This window comes from Ochotona curzoniae, unplaced genomic scaffold (genome assembly GCF_017591425.1).
Source record: "Ochotona curzoniae isolate NIBS_2020 unplaced genomic scaffold, NIBS_Ocur_1.0 contig_3332, whole genome shotgun sequence".
Lineage (NCBI taxonomy): Eukaryota > Metazoa > Chordata > Mammalia > Lagomorpha > Ochotonidae > Ochotona > Ochotona curzoniae.
In genome coordinates, this window is record NW_024465816.1 from 529,131 (window position 1) to 554,265 (window position 25,135).

At 42.5% G+C, this 25,135-nt stretch overlaps 1 protein-coding gene across 3 annotated transcripts in view; it reads left to right on the forward strand.

Annotated features, from left to right (window-relative positions):
- Positions 1 to 24,233, forward strand: part of STARD13 (StAR related lipid transfer domain containing 13) — a 230,545-nt gene extending 206,312 nt beyond the window's left edge. For all 3 annotated transcript variants that reach the window (XM_040979791.1, XM_040979789.1, XM_040979790.1), the window contains exons 8-14: positions 4,826 to 5,024; positions 12,395 to 12,605; positions 13,166 to 13,280; positions 14,148 to 14,369; positions 16,151 to 16,368; positions 19,911 to 20,087; positions 21,796 to 24,233. In XM_040979791.1, coding sequence (XP_040835725.1) covers positions 4,826 to 5,024; positions 12,395 to 12,605; positions 13,166 to 13,280; positions 14,148 to 14,369; positions 16,151 to 16,368; positions 19,911 to 20,087; positions 21,796 to 21,913 — 1,260 coding nt within the window. In that variant the 3' untranslated portion in view covers positions 21,914 to 24,233. The remainder of the gene's footprint in view (positions 1 to 4,825; positions 5,025 to 12,394; positions 12,606 to 13,165; positions 13,281 to 14,147; positions 14,370 to 16,150; positions 16,369 to 19,910; positions 20,088 to 21,795) is intronic.
- The last annotated feature ends 902 nt before the right edge of the window (positions 24,234 to 25,135 follow it).

The window sequence follows — 25,135 nt, forward strand, 5'->3', positions numbered from 1 at the left end:
CTCCCAAGTCTCTAGAGTGGAAAGGAAAGCACACCTGCCTTCTGTAGATTCTGAATGAGATGCTTTTACTGCAATCCTTGGATCTAGAAGCAAAAGTCATAGATGTAATTAGAATAGAGTTAGCATCTTAACCTTCTCAATTCTTGCTCACAGAAATATTCCCAGTATCCACTTCTCCTCCCCCGGTTTCTATTTCCTGCAATCTAGTAGACTATCATCATGAAAAGGCAATGTGTTGCCCCAGCTTTGTAGAATAAAAGATTTATTTCAAGGATATCAATACTGATTCTAAATGCCACCAAAGTGAATGAGGAACACTTGTGTGAGAGATGTATGAGGACGTGGGGTTCACAGGGGAAAGCTAGGCGCACAGAAAGAAGAATCTCAGAGCGTGTGGCTCACCAAGACTCTCTGAGAGGTTTGTAGGACTCAAAACAAATGAGTCAGGAAAGAAGTGAATGCATGACTGAAAGGATTGAGAAAAAACACAGGATAGATGCCTTTTCTTCACTGACTGCAGCTCCATGGGGATGACAAAGATTCATGTCTACACAGGGCCTTACGATCTCAGCCCTAAGTCCTAGAGAACCTCATTCTCTGCGGCTAGCTTTCCTGTAAGCCATTCTTGACTGGGAACCACCATCAAGACGTCGGCCTTGATCTCTGGAAAGAGGACATCTACAATGGGCTGTATCCCTTCTGCTGCTGAGTGCTCATCTCAAAGCCATCACCATGCACAGTTGAGCCCAGCTACACCAGGTCTGGAGCCATAGTCTGCATCTCACCTGCTGGGCTCCCTGCTGCTGAGCAGCTTCCATACAGTGAGACACATTACATTCATTTCCACCCTTGCAGCTGGCTGTTGATGAAATGAGGACGTTTAGCCTTCAATTGTGAACCATTTGTATTCAGACTTAGTAGTGTGTGAGAAGAGCCCCACTTTGTCATCTAAGCTTTTTATTTTTGCCCTGAATCAACTGTGCGAAGAAGGATGGGTTAAGCCAGGCTCCTGATGACTATGAGAGTCACTGCAGAGAGAGGCGAAACCTGCAGCACTCCAAAGCAGAATCCACTGCACACTCTGCTTATGAATCTTTCTCAGTACAACCAACCTTTCTTCATTAGCTGTGCACATCTCTAAAGAAGAGGAAATGGAAATCCTGATAAACATCATTAAGCCCTGAAAGGATTAGCATAAACAGGATGCCACTGAGGAGATTTAATATTATTTAGATGAAATTTGAATTCTAATGCAGCACTCATGCCCAAACGCTCCTTCTAATGGAGCAGTAAGTTTTAAAAGCCTGATTAGGCTGGGAAGATACTTCATACTCAGTACCCAAGATCCTGTACCCTATTCCCTGCTAACCACTGTGTCCAGAACCTACCCCAGATTAAATGAGAGGCGCCTTGGCCCCGATGTTTCAAATTCTATCTGGAGTCTTCACTTTCCCCTAGCTGGATTTTCAGGGAAAATGCAAAAGAGACAGGAAAGGAAAAGTAGGTCAGAAGAGTCTTCTCCTGTCTTAGTTTTGTCTTTATAAGGAGAAAGAGAGATCACACACAAGAGAAATGCTTGCAAAACAAATGCTGCAGAGCATGTCCCAGCGTCCCCTTTTAGAGAGGGCATTTGAGCTCCGGTTTCAAGGAAGCTGAAAGAGACTAGTTACACAGTGTGTAGGTCACCCAAAGAAAATGCATTAATACAGAGTGGGGTTGCTTGTTCATGAATTATTGGAATTGGCCAAAATAGTGAACAAGTGTAGGTCACTGACTATGTGACTGCCCAGGTTGCCCACAACTAGTGACAAACACAGAGGAAAATAAATAACATTCGCCTTCCGTTAGTCTTCCTCACAACAAAGCTAGATTCACTCTCTATCAACAGCTGTGAGCAGGATGTCCTCGGAAGCCATGTTTGACTTGGAAAGAACTTTCATTGGAAATGCAAATTTTACCCTTTCTTTGAAAGTTGTTTTGAAGAAGAAATAATCTTTGCAAGTCACTTGGGCCATTACCTACCTACACATTCTCCTCTGGTCACAGTACTTTGCACCATAGAAAGGTTCTGTTTACTGAGTCCGGGTGCTGCCCACCACATGTAACAGACCCTCTGTCTGCAGTGGCTCATAAATGGGAAGTTCATGATCTGATGCAACACAAACAAAATCGTCAGGAAAGAGGTTGGTTCTGGAGTAGTTCATTTAACAACTCATCCAAGAAGAAAGGCTTCCTGCATGGTTGCTTCCTTGTCTCGGCAGCTGCTCCATCTGCACAAGACAATCTTTCTTTTATTTGCTTTTGAAAAGAAATGTTCTTCAGTGCTTCCAACAAAAATCCACAGAACCCAGCGATGTTTCCTTTCCCAACTCTTCTGGAAGACCAGGGCAGGGCAGGAAGGTTATTGTCAGACATGGAGGAGGAGCAAATCAATCCCTGGAGACCCTGTGGACATCCTGGGAGCACAAAGTCAGAAAAAGTTGCCCAGAGGCGCATCTGGAGCACTCCAGACATGTGTAAAATAATTTAAATAACAATATTCACTGAAAGGAAAGAGAAACTTGAAAACTGAAAATATCCAGAAAACATGACCTGAATGTGTCTGACACAGAGACAGACCCTGGGAGTGCAGATGACAAAAGAAGGATGTATGCCACAATTTAAACACAAACACTCATCTGCTTTCTTCTTTTAATAGATTCCAATCAATATTTCTCTGCAGTTAAAAAACAATAGGAGTTCTTCTCAAGTGGAATAATACCGACTCACATGAGGATAAGTGTTTGTGAGTCATGTTGAAGAATTCACCTTCGGGGCAATTAGATTCTGGCCTATGATGTGTGCAAACCTGGGCCTCCTTCCAAAATTGAAAAGGGGATACAAGCAAATTGAAGATGCATTCTCTTCAGTAATCGCCCATTGACAGCTTGAATATTTCTTTGGCAATGCATGCTTTCTTCTCACTCACTGTAAAGAAATTTGGAGGACTTGCAAAATGAAAGAAGATAAATGTTAGATTCTTCATGTGTAGTCATCTAAGTATAGGAAGTGCTCATAACTTTAAGAACGCCAAAGGAAGCAATTGGTGTTCGAGGGGATATGTGCCTTCATACCCTGATCTGCAGGGATAGGGTGATAAGCCCTAGAATACGAACACGTAGTACTAAGGTTTCTCGTTTTATGGCCACAAAACAAAAGTAACAGCACCTAATTTCCCCTCTGATGCATTCAGCAGACATACACAAAAACTGAGTCTTCTCTGATGGCTTGGAATTCTTCCCTTGCTGTTCTTGCAGTTTAAAAGGGCTAGGACTGCTTTCCATTCTACAGCAACAGAAATCAAGAGAGCCTTTGTCAGACACCTGAACTTGGGTCAAGGTCTGTCTGGCACACTGAGCAGGTAGGGAAATGACCTACACTGGTGCCCATCTGCAAACACTGAGTGTCATTGCCTACCTGTCCAACCACTCAGGAATGTTCTCACCTTGCTGTCTCCACCCAAGTGTCCTAACCTATGAGCCACTGTGGCGTGAGGTGGATCCACTGCTAAGCAACACAGTACCCCTCAGGCATTTTAAAAGAGCAAGCATGTTATTTATTTCACCCTAAACCAGAATTCCCAGGAAAGCTGAGTTGTTTTTTTTCCTAATGGAGTCAGAGCTCACACCTTAGCCTACCCTAACCATTACAGTTTCCTAGTTCTCACCATGAGACCTCTGCTAACATCACTCATGCCTTGTAGAGCCGTAATCTCCTTAGCATCTTCTTGCTCTATGTATCTGTCAGAGAAGGAGTTTAAGTCCCTGAGATGAAAAACTCATGCTACAACATTGTCTTGAAGCCTGGAAAAGAAAAAGTCATCCAAGAATCATTTTCACTAGAGCAAAAGACACATAATAACTATCCAGAGTAGTGTCAGTTGTAATGAGAAAGGTAGGAATAGACAGAGGCAGAAAATCTAGCATCATATTCTTGATGCCTCTTTAACTTATTTTCTGCCATTGTCTATTATCTGCAATGCCACGGTGCACACAAGTAGCAGAACATTGGACTTGTAAGTATTGCTGGAGGATTATACTGCTTTAATAATATGGAGGGAAGGAGGGGAGAAGAAATGGTAGGAGGGCAAGGGAGGGAGGGAGTGGAAAAAGGGGGGAATACCCGGACCTACAGAACTGTATCAGCATTAGTGTGCAGAAGAGGTACTAAAGATTCTGAAGAAGGAAAAGCAAATAAGACCTTTAAAATCAAAATACATGTCTGTTATGATTTTGTTTCATGAGCATGTTCTCCATAGAATCTTCCCCAAGGAGACATTGGAAATAGTTGCTTTCCTAGGATCTTCCCATCTCCCATCACAATATTTTGACCCAACCTTCCATTAGCTCCAAGAAATAGTGAACACTACAGGGTACAAAATTTTGTCTGACTGTTCACTGGCACTCCCAGGAACTCAGTGTTCTTGATCCGTAGTGAATATTTTATCACTATTTCTTAAAGGCATTGCATCATAAGATCTGTAATAGTGTAGACTCTACAAGCTACAAAGCACATCCTCACATATTTCTTTTCTCATTTAGTCCCCATAGCAGCCCTGTGAAGTGGAACATTATTCTTATCTTTAATTTATAGAAGAGGAAGTGGGTGTTCTGTTATGATTTAAAATAACGACACCAGTAATTCAGAATGTACTAGTTGTTATGCAATTCTGGCCCCGTTAGTGCTGACCTCAGGTCTTCTCACACCCATCCGGGTGTTGCCCTGAGGAATAAAGTGTCGTTGGGGAAGGGTATCCTGACTAACATGCCCCTGTGGCTTGTTTTAGGTGGGTCTTTTTCGCAAATCCGGAGTAAAGTCTCGAATCCATGCCCTGCGACAAATGAACGAGAATTTCCCTGGACACGTCAACTATGAAGACCAGTCTGCGTATGATGTGGCGGATATGGTGAAACAGTTCTTCCGGGACCTCCCAGAGCCCCTTTTCACCAACAAGCTCAGTGAGACCTTCCTCCACATTTACCAATGTAAGTGGAAGTAACACGGATCAGCATTCCCAGGAGAGTTCACGGGTTAAACAAGTGCCTTGCTAAGTAATTCCTGAATTCATTACAAAGTCTACTTAACTTACAATCTTATTCTCCAGATGTAATCTCTTGTCACAGTTTAGTATGAGAATCTTCGGGCCAATAGATTTGCCTTTGAAAATGATCTTTTTAGCATCCACATATTGCAGTAGGATTTTGTGTAAGATTTCAACCTAACTTGCAATATGCTTTCAATAAATTTAAAATGTAAAGGACATATAATAAAATTTACTTTTACACACAAGTATTTGTTAAAAATTCCTGTGATTTTTTTTAAAAAGTATGCATTTCTTTAAGGTATAGGAAAATCAAAACCAAGCATTAAAAAAGATTAGAGATAAAGAGCAAATATATGGGAGTCTGACAAAATGTTTTGGAAAAAAATGAAATGAAAAGATAAGTTTATTTTGGTACGAAGAAATTTGAGCCACAAAATTTTTGTAATAATCTACATTTTGCATGAACTTGTTGCAGATTCACATATTCCTTTAATTTTGTTTTATTTGAAAAGCACAGGGCCAAGAGCGGTAGCCCAGTGGCTCTTGTTCATGTCTTGGCTGCTCCAGTTTCCTTCCAGCTCCCTACTTGTGACCTGGGAAAACAGTGGAGGACAGCCCATGGCCTTGGGACCCTGCACCTGCATGAGAGACCCGGAAGAAGCTCCTGGTTCCTAGCTTCGGGTCAGCTCAGTTACAGCTGTTGTGGCCACTTAGGGAGTTAGCTAGTGGACAGAATCTTTTTCTCGTTGTCTCTCCTTCTCTATGTAAATCTGCCTTTCCAACAGAAATAAACAGATCTGTATATTTTTAAAAAGTGTAGTCACAGAGAGAGATATTTTCCACATGCTGGTTCACTCCCTGTGTGCCCACAATAGCATGAGTAGGGCCGGCGAAATCCAGGAGCACATAATCCAGATCTCACACATAGGGGCAGGGCCCCAAATAGTATGTCATCGTTTACTGTCTCTCAGGATGTGCAGAAGCAGGAAGTTGGATCAGAAGCAGAACCAGGACTGAAACCCAGGGACTCAGAGATAATCTCTGTGGATATCCCAAGCAGGTTCATAAGCAATGTGCCAACTGGATCCCTTCTTTTTTAATTTGGTGAAAATTAAGCAAGCCAAATTAACAATTAAGGTTAATTCAACTGATTTATATTTCACGTACAAATTTTAAGTGATGTTACATCAATAGTTCTCAACAAACCCACATAACTAAAATAGCCCTTGAAAATAACAGTCTTTGATTTAAAGTCCAATCTTGATAAAGGCAGTTCCAATTGGAAATATTGGAAGTGAGCAAGCAACTCTTCCTTAGGTATGATTAAGATGATTAATTATTTTTGATGACCGAATCTCAAGTTTTCAGAGCAATGCAGTTTGCACATGGACTTTGAATCTGTGGTAAAACAAATGGGCCCTGACATGAAATAAATCCAACCCGGAGATCCCTGCCATGCAGCATTCTGCACTAAATGTGTTTGAGGACTGTATAATGTGGCAAGGTCGAAAAGGTTTATAATCAATACCACTTGTAAAAACAGAATAAAGTGGTGACCCTCTAAATAAATATTATTTTGTCGAAGCAATCAGGTTAAGTTAAATTAATGGTACTCATTGCTGGAACCGAAACACAAGCAGCTCGTGACGTGGTTGGTGTGAGAGGGAACTCTGTTTTTCAATTAAGCCTCCCTGTGGTTTGGAATGATCAAATTCTAGTCTTTACATCTAATCTATTCTTGAATAAAGGTTGACACTAGTCTTAGGCTAAAACCAGATTACTCCCAAGAGATAAATGCTGTTGCCGTTTCTGAGTCTCACAAGCAAAAAGCCAGATGAAAGTACGGCTTCGTTTTAGTTGAATAAACATTTATGAAATGTGACTTATGTGCTGGGCAACATGCTGAGCTGCAGAGCGTGGATGGCCGAGGTGGAGGGAGATGAGACGTGGGCACAGTGATGCATCCTGAACAAAAGGGACACATTGTGAGAAATGCTTTGTTTGGCGGTTTCAGTGCTAAGGGACCAAGTAGGAATGGATTTACACTAACCTAGATGGTGGAAGTCAGTCACTCATGGACTCTTCATGTAATAAACATGAGATATGTGAGACTTCTGTGGTGCATTGGGGCACTCTGTTTTACAGTCAATAAGTAATAGCACCCTCTAAACTACTCTATAAACCAATAACATAGCCATTTATAGTAATTCCATATAATGTACTATTCATAATTATGTTGCTACACTTTTGTCTTTGTAGATTTCTTTCCTGAGATTTTTATTTTATATATTTGAAATGCAGATTAACACACAGAGAGAGGGGAAGGCAGAGAGAAAGAGTGTGTGTGTGACCTTCTATTTGCTAGTTCATTCCCAAAGTGGCCACAGGGCTGAAGCAAACTGAAGCCAGGAGCTAGGAACTCCATCTGAGTATCTCGCATGGGTCACAGGAGTCCGAACGCTCAGGCCATCTTCTATTGCCTTCCCAAGTACATTAACAAGCGCTGAGTCAGAAGCAGAGCAACCAGGACTGCACTTTAATATGGAATCTGATCAGGCCACCAGTGGTGTCACACCGTGCCACAGCCCTTCCAGTGTACATTTGTACACTGGCAGCACAGTAGGTGTGTCTGAAAACCAGTATTGCCACAAACATGTGAGTTGTGTATTGCACTGTAGTGTCAAGACAGCTATAGCATCAGTGGGGGATAGGAAGTTCTCAATTCCATCACGGTATTGTGAGATCACTGTTATATCTGTGATCCACATTGACTGAAACCTTGTCATGCAGTGCATGGTGGTAAATGCATACAGATTGGAACAGTTCCATTGCAAAATTACAAAATACAAGAGTTTAAGATGAGGAAACACAGCATGGAGGAAAACATGAGCGACCCCTGAGAATTGAGATGTGTGAGGGCCACATTGTGGGTGAAACATGTGATCAGAGCATGTGACAGCAGAGTATGGTAATTTTTTTCTGGCTTCCGTGTGCGGTAAATGGCTTCCAGTGTGATACCAGTTGACATGGAAAACTTTGTCTAAAGCCTTATAAGTTGAACGTTATGTAAAGGAATTTATCCCTGATTCATTAAGGAGTTGGAGAACCTGTAGATATGGAGGGACTGGCCAGTCAGGATGCTCTCAGATATAAAGATAGAACCCCAAATCCATCAATTAACCATTTATAGAATGAAGACATTTTATTATCCCAGAAGGCAAGAAATATGAAGTTAAATAATTTCAGAATTGAATAATTCTACAGTTGAGTGATGCCAGAGCTAAAGCCAGCTTTCTCCCCTGGCTTTCTCCTGGAGGTCACAGTATTAGTACCACCACTTATAATTAGCACAAAAGTACCTTCAAAGGCAGGAAGGAAGAGAAAGGGCTTCTCCTTGGGCACATGTATGTTTTTATCAGCAAGATAAAACTTGCAGAAGCTTCCCCTAACAATTATCTTAGTCTTATCTGCCAGATGATTTGTATCCTTTCCCCAAAAGGACATTTGCCAAGAGGAATAGGATTGCTATTTTTGGTTTAGGCCATAGGGCTCACCATCAAGTTGACAGGAGGTTCTCATTCCCGGAGTATGTTGCAGTGCACACCTTAACAAGATGCTGTGTTTTCTTAGTAAGGAAGGAAGAGAGAATGGGAAGTGAGTATGAGAACAAACTTAGGCCTGCCACAATGATGCAAGCCCATTGGACTGTAATCTGTAAATGGTATACGAGAGTAAGGAACTTGAAGACCATGGCAAGTTAGGGAACCAGCATAGTAATGGAGATCTGGGTTGCCTACAGTGACTTCCAGCAGTTAGAGTGAAGAGTAAGACATTCCATGGGTAAATATAGCACCAAAGTTCCCAAATCACTGGAGAGAGGGGAGCATTTCCTTCTCAGGGCCAAGAGCAACTCTGATTTCAGCTGCCGTGTCTTGAACTTCTATCAAATGACTAATGAGCATGGAATGTTGAAGGAGTTATTAAATTATTTGGGAATCCTGCTGATCTACATGAAGGAGAAAGCCAACCCTGAAGGCTTAGGGACTGAAAGAACATAGAAAGAGAACAGGAAAAAGTGGTTAGGAGGCCAGGAGGCAGGAAGAAGGATTCAGAATCGGCAGAATGACAAATGTGAGGTATCCACATGGTCCTGATTGTCAGCACTTGGAAATGCAGACCTAGATGCTGTTCGTGGGAACCTCATAAAGAGGAGGAACTCAGGAGTGTCAGCTGTAAGGTTGAAGAAAATTGGATTGAAACTGAATGTTGAATGCTTGACCTCAAATAGCACTATAAGAAAATAATGGGCAAAAGTACTTTCTGAGGAATATGGGAACACGAGTAGGAAAGAAATGGTTACAATGAATATAGATGATAGATGACCCTTCAAAGGAGAAGTGTTGGCATGGAAGAGAAGTTTAGCAATCTAAAATGGAACAGTGTAACAGAGTACTTCAAAACACACACGGAAGATTCAATTAAAAGGTAAATTTGTTTTGGTGTAAAAAGTGTGGAAATCTAGGCCTAATTGTTTCATATCATGCATTTCGCGTAAACATTTTCATGCACCTTTGTATTCACTCTGGGCATCTTGGCTATAACAGAATATCTAGAAGCAGTTAAATATCTCAAGCTGAAGTTGCAACATGGCTTACAAGCTTGAACTCATCAGTAGTAGCTGTTAATAGTTCAGCACAAGCTAGCAAAAAAAAAAAAAATGGTTTTCTATAACTGCAACAAAATGACTCTTTTCCATTAACCCCAGGTATATCTTGTGCTGGTGTGCAATGGACACGCAGAGATGAGATGGGTTTCAGGTCGCAGAGGGAATAGACAGAAACATTTTCAGAAATTCAGATGTTCTGGCTGGCCAGGAGTGTGGCCAGCCCAGGCCACTCCTGCAGGGTGCTTAGAAGCAACAGAGGAGCCCAGCATTGAAACCCAAAACCTTTGCCTCTTCAGAACCTGGGCAAGAGATCATACTAAAGACTCAAGGTAGCAAGATCCATATATTTTTTTAAAGATTTGCTTATGAATCTGAAGCTGTGTGAGAGCAAGATCTTCCATCTGCTGATTTATTCCCCAAAACACAAATGTAGGGTTCAGCCAGGCTAAAGTCAGGAGCCTAGAGCTCCATTCAGATCTTCCACTTTGATATCATAGACCCAAGTACCCTGGGTCATCTTCAGCTGCATTCCCAGATACATTAGAAGACAACCAGGTCAGAAGTACAGCAGCCAGGACTTGAAACAGTGTCCATATTGGATGAAAAATGATGACTTCACCCTCTATGCCACAATGCCAGCTCTTCCATATTTTTCAAAACATTTACCTATCTATTTACCTACCTACCTACCTATCTATTTGAAAAATAGAGTGTCATGGAGTTGTGGGGTGTGGGAAATAGGGAAACGTTTTCCATCTGCTGATTCTCTCCAAAATGGCCACAGCAGCCAGGGCAGGGCCAGGCTAAAGTCAGGAGCCCAGAATGCCATCCAAGTCCCTCATGTGGGTGACAGTGTCCCAAGTTCTTTAGCCACTTTCAACTTCCTTCCCAGGCACATTAGCAGGAAGCTGGGTCAAAAGTAGAGCAGCCCTGGGATGCCGGTATCTGAAGCAGCAGCTTAACCTGATGTCCTATAACACCAGGCCCATACCCCACATCTTTTATCATATATCCCTATGAGTAGTAATGATGTAAATGTGTGCATTTATGTGTGAATAATGTAAATATACTGTGATGCACTGTGATATACCATACGTATTATAACGCATGCCCAACCAGTATATTTAATGATGAGACAAAAATGTGCACAATTAGAGATCCTGTCTTCTTCCCAGACCTTAAGGGATTGTCATGAGCATACTCCCCCATCCCTTGGCAGTGCAGACAACCTCAGCAGAGACCCTGCTTTAGAGTGTGTTAACAGAAGGATGCTCTTGATTGTGTCTTATGAGGATAAGGGCACTGAATCAGATCTGAAAGCACTAAAGAAACACAGCCAGGGGGCAGCAAAATGCAGCACCTAAACACCCATTGTCTGAGGTTTTCGCTTGAATTGTTAGGACCAGTTCCCTTTTAAGCCTGCATAAGCAGAGCCCCTCATTGCCACCTCAAGGACAACCATCAAAAGGAATAGACTGCAAAGGGCAAAGTGGTAGTATGAGCAATCCCTTTTTACTAAGAATCCAGTTATGATTGTGGCCACAAATATGTTAAAGAGTAAGTGAATGCAACTTGCAGTATTAGGGAGCGTGAGTCCTCTTTGCCAACCACAACCTGTTTCCATAAACCCCACAGTTGCAAAAGGACTGACGTTGTTTCCTCACACAATGCCCTTGAGTGCATCCTCTTATCTAAGCCCCCAGAAACTTTGTAGGAAAGAATTACTAGGCTTATTTTCGAGGCAATGTGCTCTAGAAGTCCAGAGGCCAGCTAATTTGACTCCACCAGTGATGGTTAATTGTGCCAAGGTGGCCTGCTGTTCCAGTGGGAGTGGGTAAAGGCCACACTGTTGTCCGACTACTCAGGGGCTTTCAAATCATGCCGCACAAATTTCCTAGCATCATGAGAGGTGTTTCCCAACCAAGTTTTTTGTAGGAAGAGTGTGTAGGAGGAAAACCCAGTTCACCTAGCCTCAGCCTCTCACCAGTTTCAATAGAACAGAAAAAAAAAAATCTGAAAACAGATGATTGGATTGATTACTCAGAGTATGAAAAAGCAGATGGTGACATCACTTTCTTAGCATCACCAGGACATTAAGACAGTGGATTCTGGGCTTAAGTCAGGCCTGCCTCCTGCTGTGAGGCCTAAACATATTCCTAAGTTCTGTGTCTATGGATCTCACATCTGCATATTGCACTAACCACAGATCGAAACTATTTAAAAATTTTTTACATGGGCACTAGCATTATAGGAATTTTATTTTTGTGTCATTGTTTCTTAAACAATTCTGTTTAATGGCCATTGCATTGTGTTTATGTTGTATTGGGCATTATAAGTCATCCAGTCATGATTTAAAATGTATGCGTGGATATACATAGGTTCTCTACAAAGACTATACCATTTTACCTCTGGGACCTGTGCACTGAGTCTCAGAACTAAGAGTCCTAGAACCAAGCTCTCACCAGACCGAGGACTGACTTGCACAGGCCGTGAGCTTCTGTGGTTACTGATTATGATGGTGGCAGCACCCACATGTGTAAGTGTGCCTTTGTACCAGGCAGGTGGAGCTCACACACTCTTGCCCTGTGCCCCAGAAGGCTTTCTGCCTATATTTCTCTCATGACCTGGTACCCACTTTCTCTCAGATGTCCCCAAAGAGCAGCGGCTGCAGGCGGTGCAAGCCGCCATCCTGCTCCTGGCCGACGAGAACAGGGAAGTGCTGCAGACGCTCCTGTGTTTCCTGAATGATGTCGTCAACTTGGTGGAAGAGAACCAGATGACGCCCATGAACCTGGCTGTGTGCCTAGCCCCCTCGCTCTTTCATCTTAACCTACTGAAGAAAGAAAGCTCTCCCAGGTGGGTTCCTCAGCCTCAGCCATCATCCCAAACCAGGGCCTCCCCAAAGCTTGCTAAAACAAAACAAAACAAAACAAAACAAAAGGTTTCTGGCACTGGACTGTAAGGGAGGGCTTGTTGGTTCTTTGTAATCAGAACCCCTTCCCAGATCACATTGTTCATGGGGCTTGGATTCATGAAGTGGTGTTGGAAAGGGTCAGTGGTGACCCAGAAAGCCTGAGAAGTTTTGCTTTATTTTGTTTTGTTTGTGAGTGGGAAGGAGGAGAGCACACAAACTAGTGTTTTCCAGTCTTTGAAAGAATGCTCTATTTAAGACCCAAACTCAGGGGTTTGCAATCAAATCGTTTCAAATTTTGGAAAAAATAGATTCATTTCTCCTCCCACACTGCTTCCTGTTCCCAGTGCGAGCTGGCCTCAGAGTATCTAAGAGGCTTGGTGGTTTTTGTTTGGACGTGGGTTCTGCATCACATCTGGTCTGAAAGAAAACACAAGGGGGTGGACTGGGCTGTGCGAGGCTCTCTGCCTTGGGATCTGCTCAGCACACTCACGTTCAATTACAGAGTCATCCAGAAGAAATATGCCACCGGGAAGCCAGATCAAAAGGACCTCAATGAGAACCTGGCTGCCGCACAGGGCCTGGCCCACATGATCATGGAATGTGACAGACTTTTTGAGGTGAGCAAAAAGGTTCTAAAGCGCCTTCCTTGTAGCTCTTGGAACTAAATAAGACACATAGAATGTCGGTTCCATTTATGGTTAGATCTTTTGGTTCTTGATTTTAAAATGGCAATGTCATGTAAATTCTGGTCTTTGCCTCCAAGAAATATGAGAAGCTCTGGCTATGGACAATCAAAGTTTTAATAGCTAAGGAAACTTAGGGTTACCATGATGCTAGTTTTCATGCAAGCAGTAACCTTTGATTAGTTTCAATTCCTCTTTGTGTGTGGTGTGTGCGTGCATGTGCGTGTGTGTGTGTGTGTGTGTGTGTGAGAGAGAGAGAGACTGAGAAAACTCTATTTTACTAAGAATCAATGACAGTTTGTGAATAGAGCCACAGACATGTTAAAGAGTAAGAGGATGTAACTGCTGGCATACATTTTTTGTAGTAAAATTGACATTTGCCAATTGGAAAAGTGTGATAAAAAAATGTGGTTTTTTTTTTTTTTAAATCATTTTTTATGTTTCCCTTAGCAAGTCTAGCTGCTACAAGTCTATGGGGGATAAAATTGCTTGAACCCACACTTTGCCAAACTGAACAGAAATACATTAAAAAGAAAACAAGGGGAAAATGGAAAGAATGAATGGGAAGTTATTATAATGTTTTTGAATAGTGAAAATAGACTTAAAAATATGTTTGTATTGCCTGACATTAGGAAGGCCTCTCTTGACCTTGGCATTACCTTGCAAAACCAGCTCCAGCCCTATAGCCCTTGGCACACTGCTCAGACTTTGGTTGTCGGTGCAATGCTCTTGCTTTCTCAAACTGTTGCTCTTAGCATTTCTTTAGTTCTATGTTATTCTTTTTTGCATTTGTTGGTTCAGGTGCCACATGAGATGGTGGCCCAGTCTCGTAAATCCTATATGGAGGCAGAGATCAATGCACCAACCCTGGAAGACTTGGGCACGCAACTGGAGGAAAGTGGAGCAACGTTCCACACTTACCTGGAACACCTCGTCCATGGCCTCCAGAAAGAAGCCAAGGAGAAGTTCAAAGGCTGGGTCGCGTGCTCCAGCACTGATAACACAGATCTTGCCTTCAAGAAGGTGATCACCCTGTCTGCTTCTTTTGTTAAAGATTTATTTATTTTACTTGAAAGGGAGAATTGCTGGGAGAGACAGAGCGACCCCCCTCTGCAGGTTCACTCCCCAGATGACTGCTGTAACCAACGTTGGACCAGTCCAAAGCTGGAAACCAGGGAAGTTATTATAATGTTAGATCTCCAGGTTCTCCCATCCTCTGATGCTTTCTCAGGCCATTAGCAGAGAAGCCATTAGCCAGGACACAAACTGCTGCTTATATAGGATGTCAGTGCCCTGGGTGGAGGAGTAGCTTGCTATGCCATTGAACTGGCCCATTAAATAATTTTTTATGTTTATTTATTTTTATTGGAAAGGCAGGTTTACAGAGAGAAGGAGAGACAAAGATCTTCCATCTGCTGGTTCATTCTCAAAATGGCCACAATAGCTGGAACTGAGCCAATCCAAAACCAGGATCCAGGAGCTTCTTCCAGATCTCCCATATGGATGTAGGGTCCCAAGGCTTTGGGCCATCCTCCGCCTCTTTCACACGCCACTGGCAAAGAATTATATGGGAAGCAGAACAGCTGGGACACAAACCAGTGCCCATATGGTATCCTGGAATTTGCAAGGGGGGATTAACCAACTGAGACATTGCATGAGTCCCATAAACAAAATATTTTTATAACAGAGGGTTGAACATTTGTCTTAGTAGTTAAGATTTTCACATCCCATATTACAGTGCTTAGGTTCAACTCCATGCTCTGGCCACAGATTCTGGCTTTCTGTTAATATACAACTTAGGCTGCAGTAGATGATGGCTCAACTAATTAGGTTCCTGCCACTCTCCTGGAAGACCCAACTGAATTCTCACCTTCTCACCCAGTCCCAATACCAGCCAACCAATGTTTGGTTGTTTGAGAAGCAAACCAATGAATGGGAGCTTTCTCTTCCTGTCAATTAAACAGAAATCAACATTTTTTTTTTTTAACAAAAAAGGCGATTCTCCAAAGGCCATATCTGACAGAGATTTGTTTTTGCTTCCCAAATAACTGCTCCATGCAAATGTACCATTCAAAGGCCCCAGCCAAAGACTCATCCACAGGTCTTTTACATAAAATCAGAAACAGATCATGTAGCCCAACTTCTGATCCTCTTCCTGTTTCTTCCGTTCGCTGTGTTCCGTAAGCCTCGCCCCTCTCCTTGTGCCATTTTGTCATTTGCAAAATGGACACTCTAGGAGCATCTCTTTCACGGGGAACTACCTAAAAATCAAATGGATTAGGACAGTCTCTGGCACATGATGTATTATGTCTGTGTTGGTATGTTATTTTTTTTACTTTTATTGTCATCTAAGCTTAAGGATTTAATGGGCTGATGTGACATCTCAATTGGCTAATCCTCCCCTTGCAAGTGCTGGCATCCCATGTGGATGCCAGTTCTTGTCCCATCGGCACCACTTATCCAGCTCCCTGCTTGTGGCATGGGAAAGTGGTGGAGGATGGCCCAAAGCCTTGAGATGCTGCACCTTCATGGGAGACCTGGAAGAAGCTCCTGGCTCCTGGTTTTGGATTGGCTCAGCTCTAGGAAATGAAGCAGGAGATGGAAGATTTCTCTGTATGTCTCTCTATATATAAATTTGTCTCTCAAATAAAAATAAATCTTTAAAAAAAGCTTAAATTGAAGTATGCAGCATCACTCTTTGAATTTGCATAATCGGTGTTGTGTCTGAACACCTTGGGAGTAGGATGGAATTTAGGTGGGTTCAGGTGACCTCCCGTGTGAGCATGTGGTGTGTCTTTCCCCAGGTCGGGGATGGCAACCCGCTGAGGTTATGGAAGGCCGCAGTGGAGGTGGAGGCGCCACCCTCGGTGGTGTTGCATCGTGTGCTAAGAGAACGACATCTGTGGGATGAGGACTTTGTGCAGTGGAAGGTGGTGGAGACCCTGGATAGGCAAACAGAGATCTATCAGTATGTGGTGAACAGCATGCCTCCCCACCCTTCCAGAGACTTCGTGGTTCTCAGGTAAGGCTGTCTCCAGGGTCTGCGACATTCTGTCCCAAAGGCAGGATGAATGCTACAGATTTAAGCCCTATCTGAAGTTCTCCACTACCTACATCCAGCTGCCACAGGGAACACTAAGCTAGCTCTCCCAACACTGCTCACATCCTGACTTTACTATATCTGTGTCTGACTTTCTGCTTGTTCCACCCAATTTACAGCCCTGCCTGGCTTCTCTTATGGCCCCTCTCCTTGTGGAGCACACAGTTTATTAGGCCATAAATATCATTCATTTCCTTCAGAACACAGACCCGACACTAGCTGCTGTTGATCCTAATGCACTTTCTGCCAAAATATGCAAATTAGAGCTGATTAGTTTTTCTCCTGATTTTTTTTTTCCTTTCTTCCCCTGGAAGGCAAGTCTTCAGTGCATGGAACTCTTAAGACTGAGCATAAGTAACTTCAGACCTATCTGTATAATTCTGCATGTCTGTAAGTCATTGTCATACAAAGAGTCTTGACACAGCCCTTTCCACAGTGCTACCAAGAGGCTGGTTGCACAGTCACATTTGAGGACTTGATGTGACCTGCTGCTCAGAGTTGGGTCTGCCTTTGAAATATTGCTTCTGCTTGATGTATGGGTTGAGTTCCAGATCTTTGCTCTCTGGGTTTAGAATGGAACACTCAACCAACAACAGGAAATTTGCACAAAAGAAAGGCAACATTGTATCAGAATAAAAAAAGAGTGAGGATATTAAAGAAACTAAATAAACTGTAATTAGATCAATATATCCTTTTTTATTGAAAAGCTAGGCAAACCTTATCTGTTTTCACAGATCAGCTGTATGAAAGAAATCACTAGTTCAATTCCCAAATGTGTATTTTAGAAGAGTGTCTTTATGAAACCTGTTTTGATGGCAAACTAAAGGTTACTTTTCACATGGACTTTATGCCTTTGATATTATTCCTTGGGACCTTGACTTTGAATGGTCCATTTTCCCAAAATATATATGTTTATCTCAGAAACCTTGAGAGAATATGGGCAGTTATAAGAGTGGCTCCTTACTATGGTTATTGGGACATCAGTCATCTGATGGGGGTTAAACTTCACTCCCTCACCCTCACAGGCAGGAAACTGAGTAGCTGTTCCAGCCTTGGCAGCTAGGTCATTTGTGCTTCCTCTTTCCTTCCTTCTGCCCACACAGCAGCCCCACAGCATGCTCATTAGTGCAGTCATCTTTCTGAATCCACAGGGCTTGGTTTCAGAACTTGCTGCTGGATACCAAATCTTTGCAGCTCAAGTCCCTTGCAACAAATGGAGCAGTATTTGTATAGAATCTATGCACATCCTCCTGTAGACTCTACATCACTTCTAATACATAATGGTATAGAAATTGTTGCTATGCTGTCTTGTTTAGGAAACAGTGAACGAAAAAAATATGTACAGATATTCAGTGCCACTGCAGGGTTTTGTTTTGTTTTGTTTTATGAATATTGTCAATACACAGTTGGTTGCATCTTCAGATGTGGAACCTGCAGGTACAGAGGACCAGATGGATACTAGTCCATCATTCCTGGGCCAGGCATCATTGCAGGCTCTGCAGTAGCCCCAGTGAACATTGAAAACCAATACCCTGCTCTCTTACAGGTTTATGTTTTCCTGGGGAGAGAGAAAGAATCAATAAATACTAAGAAATAAAGATAGGCTCACTTGTCCTTGGGGAAATAAATTAAGGAGATATTAAGGATGGAATTTTAAATATAAAGGTCTGAGCAAAGTCTCACTATTCTGATACTTAATCTAACACCTGAGGGGAAAGGTGAGTGAGCTGTGAGGTTCAGGAGAATCCAGCATTTACAACAACTCAACAGCATCGTTTCTGCCCACAAGAATCCTGTATGTCGGTAACACAGGAAGGAGGAAAGTGGCAGTATGGTGAGGCAGTCGCAGAGTGAAATGTGTCCTGACCCCAGGGCATCTCTTCATTCGAACACACACAGCCTTGGCTGATCCCTTTGGAAGTACCCTGTTCCCCTCTCATTTGACACCCAACTCTAGCCCCTCATGAGTTTCCAGTGAGAGATACAGCTTTCCCCATTTTTTTTTTTTGTTTTTAATTTCTGTTGATCTTTGCAATCATCAGTCTTAATTATTTAGTCACATAATCATGCAAAACGCAGAGTAGTCACAGCTGTGGGGAAGTGCAGAGCATCTAGGTCAGCCTTCATTATCTCAGGTTCTTGTCGAGTGTTGTAGCCATTTTCTCTGTTATAATAAAACACCTGTAACCAGGTGATTTAGGAAGATTAGAGGGCGCTTGACCTCTTGGAACCAGAAATTAGGAAGTTCAAAAACAATGGTACCAGCATCTGCTCAACTTCTGGTGAGTGACTTCTGGCTGGGTCATGACACCACAGAGGGAATCACATGGCAAGACAGCAAACCTTCCAGAGAGATCTCACTGTTACAGTAAAGCCCTTCTACGGAGAGCCCACACACCATCAAGTCTCACCTTCTTCTACACAGTTAAACCATAAGCTAAGAGCATATTTAACAGTTTCTCATCCTGGTATGGTTATGACAGTATAAAGTTCTAAATGAAGTGAATAAATCAAGAAATAGAATCTAGAAGGTGAACAAGGGAGGATTATAATGACACAGTTGATTATGATGCATGCCTGTGCTGGCAAGGGACATTAGGGCTGGTTCTGCAAAAGCTCTCCTGACTCTGAAGTCCATCTGCAAGCTTTTCCCAGTTGGTCAACTCCTCTGTGCTTCAGCAGCTACCATGTCAAGGAACTCACTCTTTCTCAAGAGTGTGCATTTTGTCTGTGGATCACTTGCACTGTTACACAGCTCTTTTTGCCACTGAATTGAAGTTTGCCTTCCCTCCTCTGAATTTTGGAGTCAAACAAGCCATATCTTAAGAGCCACTCATGCATTTGAAGAATCAGCAGATTCACATGTGTTTCATTCTCTCCAAACGAGACATCAACAGTAAGACTTGAACTGAGCATCACCTCCTCCAAGCAGACTGCCCATATCTCTCAATGTGGTTCTAGACTCCTCCATGCATGGCTACGTGACTGCAATACTGTGGCATTCTGAGGTCTCTTGAGGGTTGCCGGTTTCTCCCGGGCTGTGGATTTCTTTGTGCCCCAGGGTGCCTTCACAGGGCCTGTCACAGTGATGTATTCAGCAGCAGCTGAATGAATTGAATTGAATATGAGACTTTTAGTTCCTAAATTAGAAAAATCTTCTCCGTAATGGGTGGGAGCATTCACCGAAGAGCAAGCTTGGGCCTTCATTTGGGGTTCCATACATAAAACTGAAAGCTGCAAGATCATGGCTGGCCTCTGAGGGTGAGAGTGGAGATGCCTGCTCTGAGCTGCACTGTGGAAACTTGACACTAACTTATGGAAACCATTGGCTTCATCCAAGTAACTGGCATTGAAGTTGCAGCCTGGGTTTTGGCAGGAAAGTTGACATGTAAACCTTAGTTCTGGTGTCAGGTGCCACTTTATCCCTTAGCTGTATGTTTAATGTATGGGTTGTTTTGCTTCAGGACCTGGAAGACTGATTTGCCCAAAGGGATGTGCACCCTGGTGTCCCTGTCTGTGGAGCATGAAGAAGCCCAGCTCATGGGCGGAGTGCGGGCTGTGGTGATGGAGTCTCAGTACTTGATAGAACCCTGTGGCTCTGGCAAGTCGCGGCTGACCCACATCTGCAGGATAGACCTGAAGTAAGTGTGAGCTCTCAAGGATGCCAGTTTGGGGCTGGAAGGTCTTGGCTCTCATTCAGCACTTCCAGCGCCCCGTTTGTCACCTGACATCCTGTTTCACTATACTTTGATCCTCGCTGCCATAAACACACTTTCAAGGATGATTCTATGTGCCTCTCTTCTTCTTTCCTTACATTCTATTCCTTCTCTTGCAGCCCTCTTCTTGCCTTTACTCTCCATTTTCCTTGTGTATATTTCATTGACAACTAAACTTTGGGCGTAAGTATACTGGACTGCTAGTATGATGTTTTAAAACATAAGCATTGTAGACTGGCCAAAGCAAGCTAATGGGCATATCCATGACCTCACATATTTTGTGGTGGGTACATTTAAAATCTACATTCTGTTAGCATTCAAGAATACAATGCATTTTTTTAATTAGCAAGTCAGATATACAGAGAGGAGGAAAGATGATCTTCCATCTGCTGACTCACTACACAAGTGGCTGCAATGGCCGGAGCTGAGCCAATCCAAAGCCAGGAGTCAGGAGCTTCTTCCGGGTCTTCCACAAGAGTGCAGGGTCCCATGGCTTTAGGCCATTCTTGACTGATTTCCAAAGCAGAGGGCTGGGTGGGAAGTGGGGCTGCCAGGAGACAAACCACCACCCATATGGGATCCTGCTGCATGTAAGGCAAGGACTTTAGCCACTAGGCTACCATGTGAGGGCTGAACATAATGCATTTTTGTTAACTCTAATCACTGTAGTTTGCAGTAGGTCTGTCTATTTAATTATTCTCTCTATTGGAAATTTTATGATCCTTGACCATTATGTCCCCAGCCTCTAGTATCATCATCCCCTAGTATTCATTCTCCTCTCCGCTTCCAATAATTGCACAATTGCAGATTCTGCCTGTGTGTGATATCCTGTGGCATCTGTCCTTTAGTGCCTGACTTATTTCACGTAGTATAACATCCTAGGCTCACTCATGTTGTCATAAATGAGAGAATTCCTTGCATAAGGTCAGAATAATATTCCATTGTAGATAAACAGCATATTGTCTTTATCCGTTCATCTTCTGATGCACACATAGGTTGCTTCCACATCCTGGCTATTCTGAATAGTGCACAAGGAGCACAGGAGTGCAGATGTCTTTCCCATGCACTGATTTTATTGGCTATATGCCAGGAGTGGAATTATAGAGTAGTTTATTGTCCCTTCTATTTCTGTGCTTCTCACCTGGAGCACACACAGGCACATATATAGTAGATCTTCACAAATCCGTGTTCTGTTCTCTTGTGTCTTTGTAACCTGACTCCTCTTGCTGTCCCTTCTTCACCGCAGTTACCTTCCTTTGAGAAGAAAGTGACTTACATCCAACTCCCTTCAAGGTTTTCATGATACCGAGCTAAGTTCTTCACTTTGGTAGACAGAAAGTGAGTTTTCTCAGTGAAGTCTAGCTTTAGTCTAATTCTTGCCATTTTACTTGTAAGAGTTGGTGTTATGTTAAGGCACCTGATGAATACTGAAGAGACAGAGTGACTATTGGTGGTCCAGACATTTTCCAAGCACCCAATGACAGAATGAGGTTCTCAGATCCACAAGGTGGCCGTCCCAGGTTGTAGCGGGTGCACTGTTGGCCAGGGCTTCAGGATGGCTCTGTCTTCCATGGAAAAATGCTGAGTGAGACAAACAGACCTTCCCACTTGCTTTCTGATTTCTTTCCCACAGAGGTCACTCCCCGGAATGGTACAGCAAAGGCTTCGGACACTTGTGTGCAGCGGAAGTAGCCAGAATCAGGAACTCTTTTCAGCCCCTCATTGCTGAGGGTCCAGAAACGAAAATCTGAGTTTTCCCAGCGTGACATCAAACTCAGGGAAGAGGAAGAGAAAGCAAATGGTAATGACAGAGAGTGTGCGCATGAGAAAGCCAGAGAGAGCAAGTGGCTGACCGACATAGTATTGCTTAAGAATGGATGCAGTGAAAAGCAGTCGGCATGATGAGGACACAAGAATTTCAAAAGGAACTTTTCTGGCCTTCCTGGAGATGGCTACATCCATACTAATAGAATATTTTTAAATATTAGAGCATTTATCTATATTACTTAAAATTCAGTGGACTATTCCTTGTGCATTGCCTAATTTTGTATTTAAAGGCTTCTAAGAAGCATATACTGCATTGTAAATAAATGTATGTGTAACATTTGTATATATACATGTGTATATCTCCATCTTTGCTGTAAATATGTAAGATACTCATTTTATATATGTCTGTTTTGAAACAGAATGTCTGACTCGGTGAGTCCTTTCCTCACATAGCTCTTCCCAAGTTCCTCTGGGTCCCATCTCCCTGTTGTCCTAGAAGCTGAGCAGAACCTGCTGCTAACACCAAAGTGTGAGAATGTGTCGTCCAACAGGCTGCCATGATGTCTAACCAAAGATCAGCTAACCAAAGGAAAATACCATTTAAAAGGTTCTGACGCCTTGTCGATTTGCTCCTGCCAACCAAGTACTGAGGGTGGAGTGCTGGGATGGAGTGAGGGGAAGAACTTACTTCTTTAATACAAAGCAATGGTGAAAAGTCATTACCAAATTGAAGTGGCGTTGGCCAACTGGCACTGGGCCCCCCAGATGTGATTTCAGTGAGATGTCAGACACTGAGGGACCACTGTGTCATGCCAGTGACTGAGACACTACCGTGCCCCAACTAGAAGTGAGCAGACCACCCTTCACATCTTCATGGCAATGATGATCTCTGCATGGTCTCAGGTTTCCATAGAGACAAGGGTACTTCAAAAAGTTCAAGAGAAACGAGAGTTGAAAGATGATGCACATTTCCACAAGGGTTTTGAAGTAGCCTCCTATATTTCATAATGATGTTAAATGTTATTCTCTTTGACCAGTGGCCTTCATGGGCACAGTTCATTGGCATTTTCTTACCAGTTTTGTATTGCACTGAATTTAACTCTGGACACCAAAGGGAGGTGATGATTGTTCAAGAGTCCTAGATCATCATAGCTTCAGGGAACTCGTATTTTTTCTGTATGATGCTCTTAAAATATAACTCAGTACTGTTCTGCAATCCAAAAGATAAGATATTTAATTAGTATAAGACCAAAGCTATGTTCTTTAGTTTTAGAAAATATAAACATGTTTATTAGTTTCATATTTCTTTATTAGCCTGCTCAAACTACCTATGCATCTGACCCAATCTTATTTATTAATATAAAGGATGGGCAAATTGACTCTCCTGAACCAGTTGTGAATGGATTTGTTTTTATTGTAGTTCAACAACTGTAAAAGAAAGATAACTTATTGTGTTTGGTTTCAGGGAGAGAGATATTCTTTGGTTGTCTGTGACAGAAATGAATATCTCTGATGTTAGAAAACAAAAAGAAACAGTTTAAATGAATGGCTCCAGTTTTTTCTGTATTATTTCATTTATGTAATGTTTTCTCTTATCAGCAATTATTTTATTGAAATAATGTGCAATTATTTTATTGAAAGGAATAAAAATGCTACATATGAGTTTGGTATGGTGCAAGGTAAATCATACTGTTTGAATTATGACCTAGGAATTTTCCATCCCCATGTGTGTATCTAAAAAAGGTGGCAACAACCCCGTAATTTACCTTTTGGACATTGCTTTGTGAACAAAACAAATCCATCCAAAACCTCTTGAACGTAACTCTATATGCTGGGTTACTGTTTATACATCAACAACATCATTAATGTAGGTTAGCTAAACACTGGCACTGTCCCGAGAACAGGACCCTGCGTGTTTGGGAAACACAGAATAAGCATTTTTCCCAAACACAAGTATCCTCTACTCCTAATGCGCACACACTTCCCCCTGGGTGCTTGTGACATGCAGACTCCTCTGCAGGCGGTCTGGAGTGGGCGTGAAATGCTGCATCGCTCGTGGGCCTCAGGGACACCCACGCTCTGGCCCAAAGACCTCGCTCTGAGAAGCCAGCATCTAGAGGACACTTAAACACAGTAAAACCAAGTGTGTTTGTATTTCCGACTCTCCTCTCTTCAAATAACCTGGCTTGTTTTTTGTTGTGCACATACTCATCACATCACTACAGCGTACGAAATCAGTGCATCCTTCTAGAAAAGGAAAGGGGAAAGTGGGGAGTGGAGAGGATGCATCTCACGTATTTGTCGAACACCACAATGTTTTATTTGTGGTTATCTTGCCATTGGAAATAAAATATAATATTACATTTAAATATTATATTTATACCTCATGTATATTTTTACCTCAATTGCTGGTATCAATCATTAATTGTAAATTGCTAAGGCAAATAAATTTATATATATTAAATATTTCCTATTTTCTATAAACACATGTTGATTTTCATGCCTCATCATATAAAGTGGAAAACTTGCTCCATGAAGGAGAGTTCTTTCTATGGTTGTTTGCTGTGAGCTTGACTTCTTAGTGCTGTCGATAATCAATATTTTCTCCCATGTGCAACGATGCTGGTATTAGCAAACACTAATAATCTTAAGTTCCTTCACCTGGGCCTCGGGCATTAAACTGATGGGGAAGGATTTTGTGTGTCTGTTCAAATTCATTAATTATCAATCTGGATTTTTTGAAAATGCATTCATGATTTTTTTTTCTTTATCTAAGATGCAGTGAACCCTTTGCTGAATTATGTTGTTGGTACATGGACAAGGAATCAGGACTTGACAGAATGAGTTATAACACTACTCGATTGTAAAGAGGAGCCACGAATGACCGATCCTTGGCCCTTGTAGTCATTCGTGTGCCTTGTCTTCCAAGGCTTTACTTCTATGAAATAATGAAGCTAGCCCTTAGCCAAGTAGGCAGGAGCTCCCACACTCAGCTCTAGGCTTCCAAAGCCACAGCAGCCAAACCACCATATGCCACATCAAAGATGTGCCAGCTCCCCTCTGCTCACCTCACACACGACTTCCTCCGTGATGTGAAAGTTTTACTTCTGTAGGCAAAGCAGGAATCTCCATGCTAGGTTTTCCTCTTTTATGTAAAGAGGTGATTTTTTTTGCAGCTATAGGTTATAGTTCAAATGTTGCTCTGG